General features: G+C 40.5%; 2 protein-coding genes and 1 long non-coding RNA gene across 5 annotated transcripts; 2 read left to right on the plus strand and 1 right to left on the minus strand.

The window, feature by feature from the left end:
- Positions 1-1,899: 1,899 nt before the first annotated feature.
- Positions 1,900-5,333, plus strand: LOC109959889 (hyaluronidase PH-20-like). Of its 2 annotated transcripts, none has more exons than XR_002274888.1 (3): positions 1,900-2,258; positions 3,583-3,741; positions 4,160-5,333. XR_002274888.1 is itself a non-coding variant. In XM_020599623.1 (3 exons), the coding sequence occupies exons 1-3, from the start codon at positions 2,938-2,940 to the stop codon at positions 4,283-4,285; spliced, it is 339 nt and encodes a 112-aa protein (XP_020455279.1). In that variant the 5' UTR covers positions 2,928-2,937; the 3' UTR covers positions 4,286-5,333. The 2 variants fall into 2 exon arrangements, 1 of the variants encoding a protein (XP_020455279.1); XM_020599623.1 differs by lacking the exon at positions 1,900-2,258 and adding an exon at positions 2,928-2,991.
- A 1,147-nt stretch (positions 5,334-6,480) lies between these two features.
- Positions 6,481-10,288, minus strand: tmem229a (transmembrane protein 229A). The gene is made up of 2 exons (XM_020599446.1): positions 9,154-10,288; positions 6,481-9,056 (listed from the first exon to the last, which is right to left on the minus strand). Exons 1-2 carry the CDS (start codon positions 10,158-10,160, stop codon positions 9,014-9,016), a joined length of 1,050 nt encoding a protein of 349 aa, XP_020455102.1. The 5' UTR covers positions 10,161-10,288; the 3' UTR covers positions 6,481-9,013.
- Positions 10,289-11,888: 1,600 nt separating this feature from the next.
- LOC109959919 (uncharacterized) lies at positions 11,889-13,984 on the plus strand. 2 transcript variants are annotated; one of them, XR_002274900.1, is made up of 3 exons: positions 11,889-12,052; positions 12,413-12,663; positions 13,176-13,984. It is a non-coding gene; the product is annotated as an uncharacterized LOC109959919 (long non-coding RNA). The 2 variants fall into 2 exon arrangements; XR_002274901.1 differs by having other exon boundaries at positions 13,192-13,984.
- The last annotated feature ends 31 nt before the right edge of the window (positions 13,985-14,015 follow it).

Raw genomic sequence — 14,015 nt, forward strand, 5'->3', positions numbered from 1 at the left:
TGTGTATGACACCGCACATTAATCAAACACAGCAAGAATAGTTATTTCCCCCTGAAATTTTTGTAATAACTTATCATTTAAAATATAAAATCTGAATTTCCTTCTTACTGGTGTGAACATGGAAAGTAAACTCTGACAATACAGACTGAAAATGGTATCTTCGGTAGAATACATTGTAAACAGTGCTGATAGAGATGTGGTATTGTTTCATCAAAGCATGGATTGCTGCACTCATGAAGTTACATACACATAAACTTGAAAATTATTTAAGGGAATGTTGGCATATAGATAAAGTTTCTTCCTAATTTTACTGTCAAATGTATTGCAGTGAGTCTTTGTTAAATGTAATCCCCAAGTAAGCTTTGAAATAATTCTCAAAACCTTAATTTCAGCATCAGCACATCCTCTACATTTTATATTTACTTCCATGAATTTCCACCTAATTCAACTTAATTACCATCAACAGAGTCTTGCAGAACTTGAAAAACTTGAGTGACAGGCAGAGAAACACCTGAACTACTCCAGCAAGCTAGGTTTAAATGCGTCTGCCAGAAGTTACTCATCCTGATTAAGTAGTTATAAGAGCACTTGTGTTCTTCATGCAAGGAAATGGAAAAAAGACATTTTGGAGCAGTCACTGAGAGAGAAAAAGTCATATGGACTGAGGGTGAAAAACAAGGGATTGTGACCTAGAGAGAGACATTTTAAACAAAAGCAATGGAGAAGCAGTAAAACCTAGGATGTGTTTAATATTACTGAGAAACAACCCATTTATTCTTGAAAGCTGGTTAACTACAATGATGACTATGATACTTTTGTTTAGCATGATACAAAACCCATAATGCCACAAACACCATCAAGTTTCCTTACTTTAACATGAAAAAAAGAGAACTTAAATGGCTTCAGTTCCTTTTGGGTCATGGTTTCTAAACTTCTTTTTCTAAGTTCATGTTGTAGATGCTTTCAGTCTCATGCAAAGGCTGTTATAAAGTAAGTAAGCAATTTTGCAAATAAGGAAGTAAATTCTGCATCTACACAGGTACCCAGAGGGATACAGATGCCTCATTCATAGAAATTTGATGGTACTGATACTAACACTGCTTGGTATGCAATTACTCACACAACAGCAACAGGACTGAACTGAGAACAGACACTGCTGCTTGTGTAAGATACGTGACTGGCATTTCAGAGCAATGATGACAACAATGTGTGAAGTGCAAGCATGAGGGCAGTCCTTCTAATACACGTCCCTGTGTGTGTAAGTATGCCCATAGGTGTTTTTAATTAATGTATTTGTAGAATGGAAAGCTTTGCAGTATTTTAAGGCTGGATGTGTTATGGGGGTTATTTGAACCAGTGTTAACACCAAAAATATTCATTTGGCCTACTTTCCACACCAATAGAAAATTGAGGTTATGAAAGAGTGAGTGAAGAGGACAGCATGAATATTATGTTTTACATTCCCATACAGGCCCCTGTATGAATATTTAATATAATATATAACATAATATAAAATAAAATAATATAATATCTAATATAATTGGCCTGTATCTTTTAAATGTTTACTTTTAAGCCAAGAATTACCAAACAGAATTTTGTTATGTGACCCATGAATACTGATTGCATAATGACAATAAAGATTCTTGATCTTGATCGTTCCACATCTCCTCAGCATGGTCACGTATTTTTGGAAATATCATGGCGGGTTCACCAAGACAGATACATATTTAAAAAGGAAAGTGTTGTGGTTTTCCAGTTATGGCATTTTGTTTCTGTCAGCTCCACTTGGTGCGACCTGCCTCTCTTCTGCCTTTCTCTCTCCTGCTCTCTCTTTTTTGTGGGATCAGCGCCCCAGCTGTGTCGCTTTCTGTAATTAGTGACTTGTGGGTTGTCGTGCACAGCTGGGGTGCATGACTTATTTAAACATCTGGCAGACGCTGTTGTATTACACTATGTGAGGCACGGACATGTTGAGGAAGTATTGACAGGTTGAACGGCGAGGTTTTTGTGTTTGTGTTAGACAGGGCCACACATTGTTGGCGAACTTTCCTAGCCATGAGTACCTGACGGTGATTTTCCCAGCCGTGGGTACCGGACGGCTAACGCTTCAACGAGAGCTACACCAGTCCTGTCTTCTCATTCCCGTGTCCCTCCTGTCTACTCGCCTGCCTCGTCCTGGTCCTCTACTCTCCTGTTTTCTGCAAACCTCCTACTCATCTGCTCGTCCTAGTCTCCTCAGCCATCCCTGCCCTACCCTGGTAACTGTACTATACGTTGACTCAGTTACTCTGTTTGTGCTCCTTAAATAAAGCACCTTTTTTTCACTAGCACCTGGGTCTGCACTTTTGAGTCCTACCTCAGTTCTCCCTCACCCTCCTGGTGAGGAGACTAAACATAACAGTTTCATGATTAATCATTATGTCTATAAAATGTTGGAAAACTGTGAAAGTTTCATATCCAAAAAAGCTGAAACCAAAAACAGTTTGGTATTTCTACTTAAATAACTCAAGCCAGTAACAGGTTAAATTGATTAATAATAAATGATCAAAACAGTTGCTATATGTGTCTGGTGACTGACTTATTAGTTGAATAATTGCTTTTATCGTTACCAATGAGAAGGACTCATGAGTAAACATTAGTTTGCTTTAAATGGTCACAAGCCAAAAAGGGAAATGGTGGAGTAGCTATACTATGTCATATTATATGGTGATGTACTCCTTATTTGAGTATATCTGTATATTAATAGATCTGTTAACATAATATTAACTTAAAAATGAACTGATCTTCTTCATTAGTTGAAATTTTCATCTTAACCACAAGATGGCAGCATTACACTAACTATGCTGAACAGAGCACAGCATAGTGGTTACTCTATCAAACTACATTTGTCACAAACGTAAGCCAAAGCACAACAGCCAGCTCATGCTATTCTGCTTAATGCTACCTGCAATGATGAGTGATGAATTCACGGTGAAGAGTTGCTGCCCATCTGTTAGAGCAATTATTAGTGCTATTTATTCTTAAAAATATAAGATGCAGTGTTGTAGTGTCATTGTTTGGAAAGATAGCAATATAGCTCTTGTAGCTATGCCAAACATTTCTACTTAGAGCTTGGTAGTTGAGGAGTCCTCTAGCTTTTTTAGAAATGCACACAAATATCTCAGTCTCACATGTCTGTTTTGTCAGTTTGTAAACCATACTCGAGTAAATTGGGGTTTGATTTACTAGCTGATTGCACCATGTCTACCTGTTAAAGATGAAAGAAGATACAAGCAGGAGTACTTATGCATCATATAAGATTTTTTTTTTTTTTGTCCTATGATGCTTAATCCTTGGTTAAGCAAAAAAAAAAACAAAAAAAAACTGGTAACTGTTATAACTATGGTTGGTTGGAGTCAGACTACACTTGGACAATGCTCCAAGGAGATGAGGAGGCGGAATGACGAGCTGCTGTGACTGTGGGAGTCCAGCACTGCGCTCTACCCCTCTGTCTACCTGCAGGTTGGTTAGAAGCGTAGGATAATGTTAGTGTTTTCATAATCCTCAGGTGTATTTTTTTCTTGCATCCTTTCACTGTGTCAGGCCTCTCTCGAAGACAATCCCAAAGCTTTGTTGATGGTGAGAAACCGTGTCCAGGAAGCCTTGAGAGTCTCTGTCCTGCCCAGACAAAGTGGCACCGCACCCATATTTGTGTACACCCGACCTGACTTTGTTGCTCAGAACAGATGCTTCCTCAGCCAGGTAAATATAAGGGATTTAAGTCTGATTTGTTTATTACTTGCCCCATTCATGTATTATATATTACCACTCCCTAATCTTACTAAGTAATTAAACCCACCATTGAAACAGATTACATCATTTGAAACAGCTCATTAAGGTTGACCACACAATTTACTAGATTAGATACATCTTAGGTTACATCTTCATTTCAGTAGAGAGGTGTTTTCAGCCTCTGGGTCCAATTTTAATGAAGAGTTTGGTTTCTTTGGTGTAACAACACCCTGCTCAGGTGTTAACCCTCACCTGATCGTGTAATCCTTATTCTCTATTCTCACCTGGTATCATGTGTGTACTGATACTGAACAATATAAAATAAAATCATAATAGTTTTGTCTAAATTGTGTCTGTGTACAGAATATGTTTACACATTTTTGCCCAGGGAGACCAAGTCGGCACCATTGAGGAGAGTGTGGGCAAAGGAGTCCCTGGTGCTGTACTGTGGGGGGCCAGTGCTAACTATGATAGCCTGGTAACATCACACCGTAGACTTCTACTGGACTGCTGAAAGACATGACAGCACAGTAATGGCAGTAAGGCAAACACAGACAATGAGATCAGTTAGATAATACTGGAATAAAATCTGTGTCTGAGTGACACACTGAAGGATTGTGGTTCAAGACTGAAATGTGCTAGCTTGTTTTCAGCGCCTCTGTATATTATTGAACACCACCTAATGTAATGATAAACACAAAACTGTGCTGTTATATCACTGTAACTCATCCACTGTTATAAACTAATGACAAGCTGCTGGCCTTGTGCTATGCTATGTTCTCCATGATGTGTCTTGGACAGATTTCTTGTTTTTATAATTTTCAAATGTGGAAAACGTCGGCTCATCTTTGCCTGCAACTGCTGACATTGTAGAACAAACCAAAAAATATTTTTTTTCAGTTTCGGAACTTATTCCAAATCTTGCTCCTCTTTTCTCTTTCAGCACCACTCTAACCTTAATATTAGTAATTCATTAGCTCATTCATTCCCTCAGCTGAAAATAATGTGGTAGTTCTACTTAGAGTGAAGTATTTTTTAAGAAAGTAATTGCATTTTTGCTTGAGTATTGAGCTTGTGTACTTCTACTACCACTGGCAGAATTTGTGCTGTCCATGTCGAGCATTGAGCTGGACCTGCATCCTGTCTGCCGCTTCTCAGGTGTTATCTTTACTGCTCTTCAGATGTAGGAATCAAGTTTGATTAATCTTAACCTCAATGAATTGAATTAATCCACCTTAAGAATCCTGCATTATTCCCTTGTTACTGCTTTAACAATGTGTGCAGCTTTATGGGTGTAAAATGTAGCAGTTACAGTATATAATATCAGTTATCATATACTTGCAACTACATACACTTAAATGTGCACGGTGCAAACATAATATAGAGACCAGTTCACTGCCACACACATGTATAAATGGCAACAAAAGCACAGTGATCCTCAGAAAAGTAAATTTTCTCCTAGAGGTTTTGGACTCAGACATTAAGCAAAATGCTTTTTATTTACCCCTTTGGTTCCTCTCTGTCTTGTTTAATTTTTCACAACAGTATCTCACCAAGGAAGCAGCAACAAGAGATAATACTAACAGGTAGACTTTGTGTTTACCAGGAACTAGTGTGTGTGTGTGTGTGTGTGTTCTACTATAAAAAGTAACTTATTGGTAAACCCCAACATTATCTGTCATATAATCAGTCACTGTGTCTTTGGACTTTGGCTTTGAGGTGTACTTTGCTGAGGCCTGTTGTTATGGTTGAATCCCCTCACCAGGGGGTGAGGGAGAACAAGAGATAGGATGCAGACCCAGGTGCTAGTAAAAAAAGTTGGTTGATTGGGGAAAAGCAAAGTACTGAGTATATGTATAGTCCATTAACCAGAGTAGGCAGTGATGACTGAGGAGACCAGGACGGGCAGGTGAGTAGATAGGAGGACTGTAGGGAACAGGAGAGTCAGATGATCAGGACGACAAGGAACCCAGGAGAAGACCAGGAGGGACGAGGAGACTAGGAAGACGGGCAGGTGAGAATTGCCGGGGGTGTAGAAAAAGGGATCAACTGCACAGAAACTGTCAACGTTGGCATCCCGTATACATGATCAAAAATACATTAATGCTCTGGCCACGACGGAGCATCTGCCAGGGGTTTAAATAAGAAAGGGAAGTGATAAGTGGAATGAGCGTCACCTGTGTGCTGCGCCCGGGAGTCAGTTATCAGGTGAGGCATCTCAGCAGTGTCGCTGAGGGGAGAAAAAGAGGAAAGTGAGGCAGGTCATGGCCTGACACCTGTTTTATACCAGAAATAAGATACAGTGTGTGCATATGGGCAGACCCAACTGTACAAGGAACTGCTGCCAACAATTGACAATATCATGTCAGTGTTATGAGTCAACCAGAAAATAGGTTGCAGACCTTTTTTGTTCATAGTGTATGAAACACCCAGGGCACCAAAGAATCTGCTTCATTTTTCTTTATGCTTTTGTTGTACAACTAGAGCAGTCATTTGACTGCAAAACAGGAGATTCGAGCTTTTACCTGGACTCACCTTGTCTATTTTTTGACAAGAACAAGTAATATTTAGTACTCAGTGAAACACAATTGCTCAAAACTCCACTGAATGGTGCATTAATGAAATGGAGTACCAGCCATGTCACAGGATTTTTTTTTTTTTTATTTAATTTAAATTGTAAGTCATACAGTATATGCTATTACAGGTCAGTCATCATTTTTACACTAATTTGCATTTAATTCCAACCTTTCACACCTTTTCTAAAAGCAGTCTGGTTGTTTTTAATCGATGGATAACAACTTAGAATATACTTATTCAGCCATGGAAGATGTAAAAAGTTAAAAGTCGCTCATACATGCAGCTGTGGTTCAGAAAATGCAAATTTAATGCAAAATTAAGGACCTCAGTATAGCTGCCAAGTAGAAGAAAAAGCAAAACACACTATGTACATTCTTAACATGGCGTGAAATACGTTTTGACACAATAAGATGTGTTTATGCAAATTAATTTTCTAAATATACAGAAAGAAATCTGATTGAGCTCACCACTAGACAAGAAAAAATTATTTTGAGAATCCAAAGTGAATGATTCTAACGTATTTCATTGTCACTCCCCAGTGTACAAGGACATAAAAACCTTACTTTTGCATTGTATTGCAGTATGTACATTAAATAGGATGACTGGATTGGATTTCAAATTCAGTCAAACTCTGCATCCAGTAAATCACAAACGTATCTAATGGTGTAAGAAAATGCTACTCATCTCCACAATAAGTCAATACAAATGGTGAAACTTTAGAGTTGTATTTATAATGAACTGTATTCTAATTATAAAAAAATATTAAAGGGCAGTTTCATAAATGACAGGACCTTAGAAGGTGCTTCGACTGGTGTGCTCAGAAGGCTGCTATGAAGCCAAACCATTGGAGGTTTTTTAGGACATGTACCCTTTTGAATTGACAAAAGTCTGTAATATGTTTTCTTTAAGCCACATTTCTGTGTCAACTCTGAAGCTGCTTCTATGAAACGTACAGTGACAAGACTGTCAATAACTGCCTTTTAAATGAAATGTCTGCCAGTTTGAGATCTAAACTTGTTCAGTGCTTTAGAGACAATGTAACTGACTAGACCTGGGGCTTATAACAAAGCATTGGGTAAGGTTAAAAAAAAGATAATAAAACAAAGTAATTCTTAAGAGGTGTTTGACAACTGAGATATTAATTCATCTACTATGCAACAATGAGCATTTCTTATTGTAAACATTATAAAATTCTATATTATTCAACCTATTATAAAATAGTATAAAATGAGCACAGTGCACCTGAATTTGATGAACATTGGTCCTATTTCAGTGTGTACTTGGAACATTATCCAGTTACATCTGCAGTTTCTACCAACAAAGAACCACTATCTGATGGTTACACATTTAGTGCTTTAGTATTTAATATTCTGCTGCTGTATGTTGAATTTGTATTGACATAGGTTTTTTAAAGCTTGTTCATTAGAGATAAGTAAAAACATTTTGCTGTGAAACTAATAGAATTAGTGATAACATAAAGAGCGAGACTGTCATTGTTGCTGCAGTTTCAAATACTTTTACTCCATATGTTGACATGGGCTTGAAATGTCAGACTATAATGGACCCTAACCTACAACTTAAAGAAGGAGCCTTGTGGACACTCGCTCTTAGTTTCTTTGACTCGGTTTGCACAGCAAGACACACCAGCAAAATAACATTTGGTTCATAAAAGATTCACAGTAAAACCTCCCCTGGCTCCTCGTATCCATTCACATCCAGGTTTTCTCTTGCTACATGTTTCTGGGTTTATCTCTACTCTGACAGTTGCTATGGGCACACTATAGGTGAAAAGGAGATTGTTTCAAAATGCAATGACTTCAAAAATTAAGAGAAATGAGCACTGTAAAACAATTTGCATGAAAGAAGTTGAAGTAAATGGATATGGTTGCTTTTGCATCATCTTTGTCCTGAAGATACTGACTTGTGAATTTTAGGCAATACATGTACTTGGGTGAACAAAACCTAAATCATAAACCTTCTGAAACAAAAGCTTTTTGATGCTTTGTAAAATTAATTTCTTTTTATCATACATATATGAACTACAGTTAAAGAATGCCAATGACACAACTGATCCAGCTTAATCTAGACCCGCCACAAAGTATGTACGATTGCTAGTCTGCTACTGTAATCATTAAAAATGTTATCTGTCTTACATGAGACAGATAAGAAAGGCAGGAGGTTGACTGAATGTAAACTGTTTAGGTAAACATTCAGGGTCCTAGTTGTGTTTAATCTTCATTCATGGACCTGAAAATATCAGGCACTGCAGAGCTGACAGCTGGGAAATGTCTAATGTGCATACTGCTAACAGCTGTCCAGACTCCAGAGTATACACGGAATCATCTCAACATTATCTGTCCCAAAATGTTGTATTCCATATTGAACATCCATTGTCATAGCAACACATCTCCTGTCTGAACAAATTAAATACAGTACTTTCATATGGTGGCAAATGCTAATCTTGAACCGGGGCATGAAACTGAGCCCTGGACGAACACCACAGTTTTAAGTTATATACCCATCCTGGACCAAACCTTATACTGTTTTACCTCTTAAATGTCTCCAAACTGTGTCTGTTGGCAAACATAACTGTCACTTTTCTCATCAAATCAGTTTGGGAATAAATATACTATGTACTATGCCCATTCGTTCTTTTCTAGAATAATCAGTCAGACATGGGCCAGACTTTGCCCAGGAAGTATTTAAACCTGTAAAAGAAAAGAAAAAAGTAGTTTTTAATTTCCCTTCAGCTGTCCATTGACCCCTCCATTACCCCCACTCAATTCAGTTACATCTTTGGTGCACCTTATCCTCAGGAGAACGTTAGACAGCACGTCCTGATACAAACTGAGGCAGACCCATCCCGGCAGGTATAGCAAGGTGATGAGTCCCATGAAGTTGTGAGGATAGTGGGAATAATCCCAGGAGCAGGCGTCAAACTGCCTCAGGACCAGGCCCCAGGAGAACTCCCAGGTGTAGATGAAGCAGAGGTAGATGGGGAGTCGTCGCCATGTCCCCCAGCCTCTGCTGAAGTGCAGGTGAAGGTAGAGCTTTTCCACTACGAAGCTGCAGCTGCCGTACATCAGGAATGACCACAGGGACGTGTAACCGCTGAGGGTCCGGTCCGACTTCTCCACCAAGTTGAACACAGATGTGAAAAGCACCTCGTCCAGAAAACCATGCATCCCGAAAAACAAGAACCGCGCAAAGCCGGGGAGACCGTGAGGAGGCCCCCCATCATGACCGCTGTCCTCTGCCACGGGGTTTCTGTGGAGGTCGGCGGGGTAGGAGGGGCAATACTGCAGCCTTGACAGCCCTCTGTGAAACACCTGGACGAAATACAGAGCCAGGGCGTAGTGCACTGCCAGCTGCGTCCCTGACACCACGCGTACGTGCTCGGTCAAAGTGTTTATGTTCCCGATGAGGATCTGCAGCCCGATGTAGACAGACGGATAGAAAACAAGATGAAACACCACGGGCCGAATTCGGAAACACCTTTTTTGTGAGTAGATCTTCTCCAGCGCAAAGTGTGCCAGTGAATGCATGATGCAAAGATAGGGAGAGGAAAAACCCACCAGTTTAGGGTCCTGATCAATTAAAACACCACGAAACGACGAGAGCAAGACATCTAGAGTAACACCGTGCATCCCGTAAAAGTAAAGCCGCATCCATCGCGGCAACTTCCGCAGCGAACTCGCCGTGTCCTCGACCTCATCTGACTGTTCATCTTTGTGAGGCATTTGCACTGTTTTGGAGCCACCGGGGGGGTCTCCTGGATGGCTGCGAGGACCCTCTCGCCACCGCCTGGACATGATAACTCACTCTCTTTGGAGAGATTCAGTCGTCCTCTTCCTACACATTGCCCAACGATTACAGGCTGCAAGCATCATACTGCTGCGTTCAGGAGCTCCCTGCGAAAAACGGATTTTGTGATCAATTGCTTGAAAGCGTACAGATGCTCTGGAATTTTTTTGTGAACAAAGGTTCTGCTTACATTTAGCACTGAAACGCATTATGTGTAGGCCTATGCTCGGGGTCTAACAAATGTGGTGGGTGCAGTTTCTTCCTTTAATACAATTTGAAAAGCCAGTTTTGATAGTTTATATGTAGACCAGGTAGCAGTCGTCTTCCCTGCTTTTTTGGATATGTCCTGTTACCTTTTTACTATTGCCAAATACTGATCTGCAGAGAAGCACAAAACCTGTGGTGGGATGTGAATTGCACTACTACTGTGCATGTGCATTTGTATCTTCATGCATGCAAATAAACAGGGTCTTACCCATAAAAATATAGCTATAGAGTGGTCAAAGATTAAGCAGGATACCTTTAAACTGACTCAACTGGGAAATAACTGGGTACATTAATCTTTTAGGTATCTTACTTTTCAACCCAAATACTAAAAACAAATAGAGTACATTTGTGCTACAATTGCCTGATTAACTGATGTTTTTACATGGAATAGTGAAAATGTAATAAATATTGGGATGCTGGTGTCTGCGGGGAGAGATAGAGAGAGAGAAACAGGGAGAGAGGCAGGGAGCAGAGCGCAACCCTGACAAAAATAACTTAATCGAGACAGCATTCCTCTTTACTGTAATCTTAACAGCTTTGATATAATAAAAGGTAAACATATTTAACAGCATTTCCAGTATAGGAAGCAACAGTTTAGATATGTCTGTTATGCAATTTAACCCCACCTAATGATGTTTAAGTCCCATGCCAGTGCAGTAAAACACTGCTGGTCTGCTCTATCTCATCATTTCCACTGTTAGAACAGTGTCTCCAAATTTCCAGTTGCCCCTGAAAGGAGCATCATAATAATAATCACCTCTTATAGCTTATAGCTTTGTCAAATCAGTGCTTAACCCCGTGTGACTAATAATGGAAAGAAGATAGATAGATTTCATTAAAGGGTAAAAACACTTATAATAGCTGCAGGACATTCAGTTTACTAATGCAAGCAGTCCTTGGTCAGACTTACTTCCTTTTCCTGGTTAATACTTCGAAACTGTTCCTTTTGTGGTTTAGCAGAGATGATACAATACATTTTGAAAAAATCTTGCATTTCATAGAGATGACTAAAGCTCCTGCACATTACCTACAACAGCTGATTATGAACAATTGCAGTGATTAGATTCCTGATGATAACATCTACTTTAGAAGAATAAAACAAAAGCTAGTATTTGCATGAAGATTAAGAAAAATGTACAGATATGTCAAACAAACGATGACTGGAATAAGACACAGGAGCAGCAGTGGTTTGCAAGCAGGGCTTAAAACAGTGTTTTGCAAATAGGTTTCGATAAATCAACTGTAAATTAAATCAGTTGTAATGACTGGTGTCATGATTCGGCTCTGTGTGCTTCCTGTGGTGCTTTTATTTTGACATTACTTCCTGTTTTTGTTTCACCACAGTTTCGGTCTTTTTACTTTCATCATCACTCACATTGCTTTCACCTGCTCCTTATTGTTTGCACCTGTTTTTCACCTCTATTTAGGCAGCGTCCTCCCACCAGGACGCTGCTAGGTTGTTCTGGACGCCCGCTCTGACTCCAGCATTATTTTTTATTTTGGTATTTCTTGTGTTTGACCCGGATCGTGTGCTTTGACAATTCTGTTCTGCCTTACCCTCTAACTTCAGACTGCCTACTGTGAATGATTTATCGGACTTCCCGTTGGACTATGCTTCTCAGATTCCTTTGCTGTATGTGTTTGCTGGCTCTGATCTTGGACTGCTATACCGATCTGTATGTGCGTTTTGTGTTGCACCGTGTCTTGTATCGGTTTATTGTTCAGTGTCTGAGCTCACATTAAAGAGACTGTTTTTCACGTATCCTCGTCTGGCACTTCAATTGAGTTCACCACAACATTTTCGGCAGCTTCACGCGCCGAACCGGACAGACTGGTACTAGAATTGTCGTGGCAATTTTTGTAATAGCACCCTTTAAGTTCTTTAGCTGTGGCTTTCATGTCATTGTATGCAGTCATTTGTGTGGTTGTGACCCCCAGACCATTTATTGCATGGTCGTAAACCTTTTGTATGTCGTTGTGGTTGCCAAACTAGATGTGACCTGGGACCAAAGGGCTGGTATCCTGGGGTGAATTGTCCACAACAATTCTGGCGACGAGGATGGGATCCCTCGAGTGGTCGTCTAGAACGTCTGTCAGACAGGGCCTGGCCAGCCTGAGAACAACAATTTTCTCAGGCCCAAACCTCATCCATATTTCTGAGTGATGGGGGACTGTCAGAGGATGCCCTGGATTATCACTGACGGGATCCCCAAGTGTCCATTTGGAAAGAGATTATTCTCTGTGGTGAGTGTTAAATACATTGAGAAGAATGTTAAATTAGTAAATTCGGGAAAGCTATTGTGTTAATAATTGATGATCCCTTGTCTTGTGATGTAGGTATTCTTTTAAATACTGAGGTAGGTACTTTATCTAAAAGTACTGAGTGTAGGTGTCACTTAAACATGGCACTGAGGTAGGTGTTCTCAATTTGGAGTTTAAGGCGAGGACACTGAGGTCCTGTCTAGTCACAAAAAAGGTATAAGTGACTGAATCCTAACGGAGACGTCCGCTTTGTACTGAAAATTATAGTTGTGCACAACTCTCATCTAGGACAATGGGGAACAAGACGAGTAAGGAGGAGGATCCTCTGGAGAGTTCAATTTTTGACATAATGAGGAGACAGTACGGTGACAAGTGTCCAAAGCGTGGCCATATGCACACGTGAATTTGGTTTTCCCCACAGGGGTTCTTTAAGTGTAAAAAAGAATTGAGGAACTTAATCATTGGTAAAAAAGAAAACCATGATTGTCCCTCAGTCCTCTGTATCCGCAGTGTACGGCTCTGAAGCTGGACCCCCACCTCAATGCCTGCCCACCAACTGCACCACCACAGCCTGGACCGTCTGTCACGCACCAACTTCAGGACAGACCTGACGTCAAGCCCCAACCATATGACCCACCGGTCTCTCTGGGCCTTCTGTCGCCTCAGACAACACGCAGTGGTGCTGCGTATGGCATGAGTGCAGCCGCTGACCTGTCTTCCAATGCTGAACTATTATTACCCCCCTTTCTTCAAAAAGAATGCATAAAGTATTGACCAGCTAAACAAACATACTGTATTTAACTTTAACTTCCAAACCAAGTTCTGACCAGACCAGGTATATGCAACTTTGGAGTCTGTGCTGGAGTCTCTGGATGCTCTGGGGTTACCAGAGTGTCGTCCGCTGGTTTGGCAGATGTCTGTGTCTGAGGTGACGTCTGTTTCTCCTGATGGTGCCTGAAGGGCTCTCTGCTACATAGGAGCAAGGTGTGGAGTGGGAAGAAACCACCGTGCCTTCCGCCTTGGTATCAGTAATCCACACTGACTGACCTGGTGTGAGTTGACATAGATCTCGCACACGGTGTCTCCTGTTGAACACACTGCTATCCTTCAACTTCCTCTCTCTTTCCTGAACTGTCACTGCAGCACTATCTGGAAGAGTTGGGGTGAGCAGAGTGGGAAGGTGGGGAATGGGTGTGCGGATCCTCCGACCCATAAGAAGGTGGGCAGGGCTATATCCATTAGGGGGGCTGTACCCATTAGACAGTGGGGTCACCCTGTATGCCAAAAGAGCGAGATATGGATCACGGGCTTTCTTCAGCAATCTTTTTACAGTC

The sequence above is a fragment of the Monopterus albus genome, unplaced genomic scaffold, assembly GCF_001952655.1.
Source record: "Monopterus albus unplaced genomic scaffold, M_albus_1.0 scaffold41.1, whole genome shotgun sequence".
Taxonomy (NCBI): domain Eukaryota; kingdom Metazoa; phylum Chordata; class Actinopteri; order Synbranchiformes; family Synbranchidae; genus Monopterus; species Monopterus albus.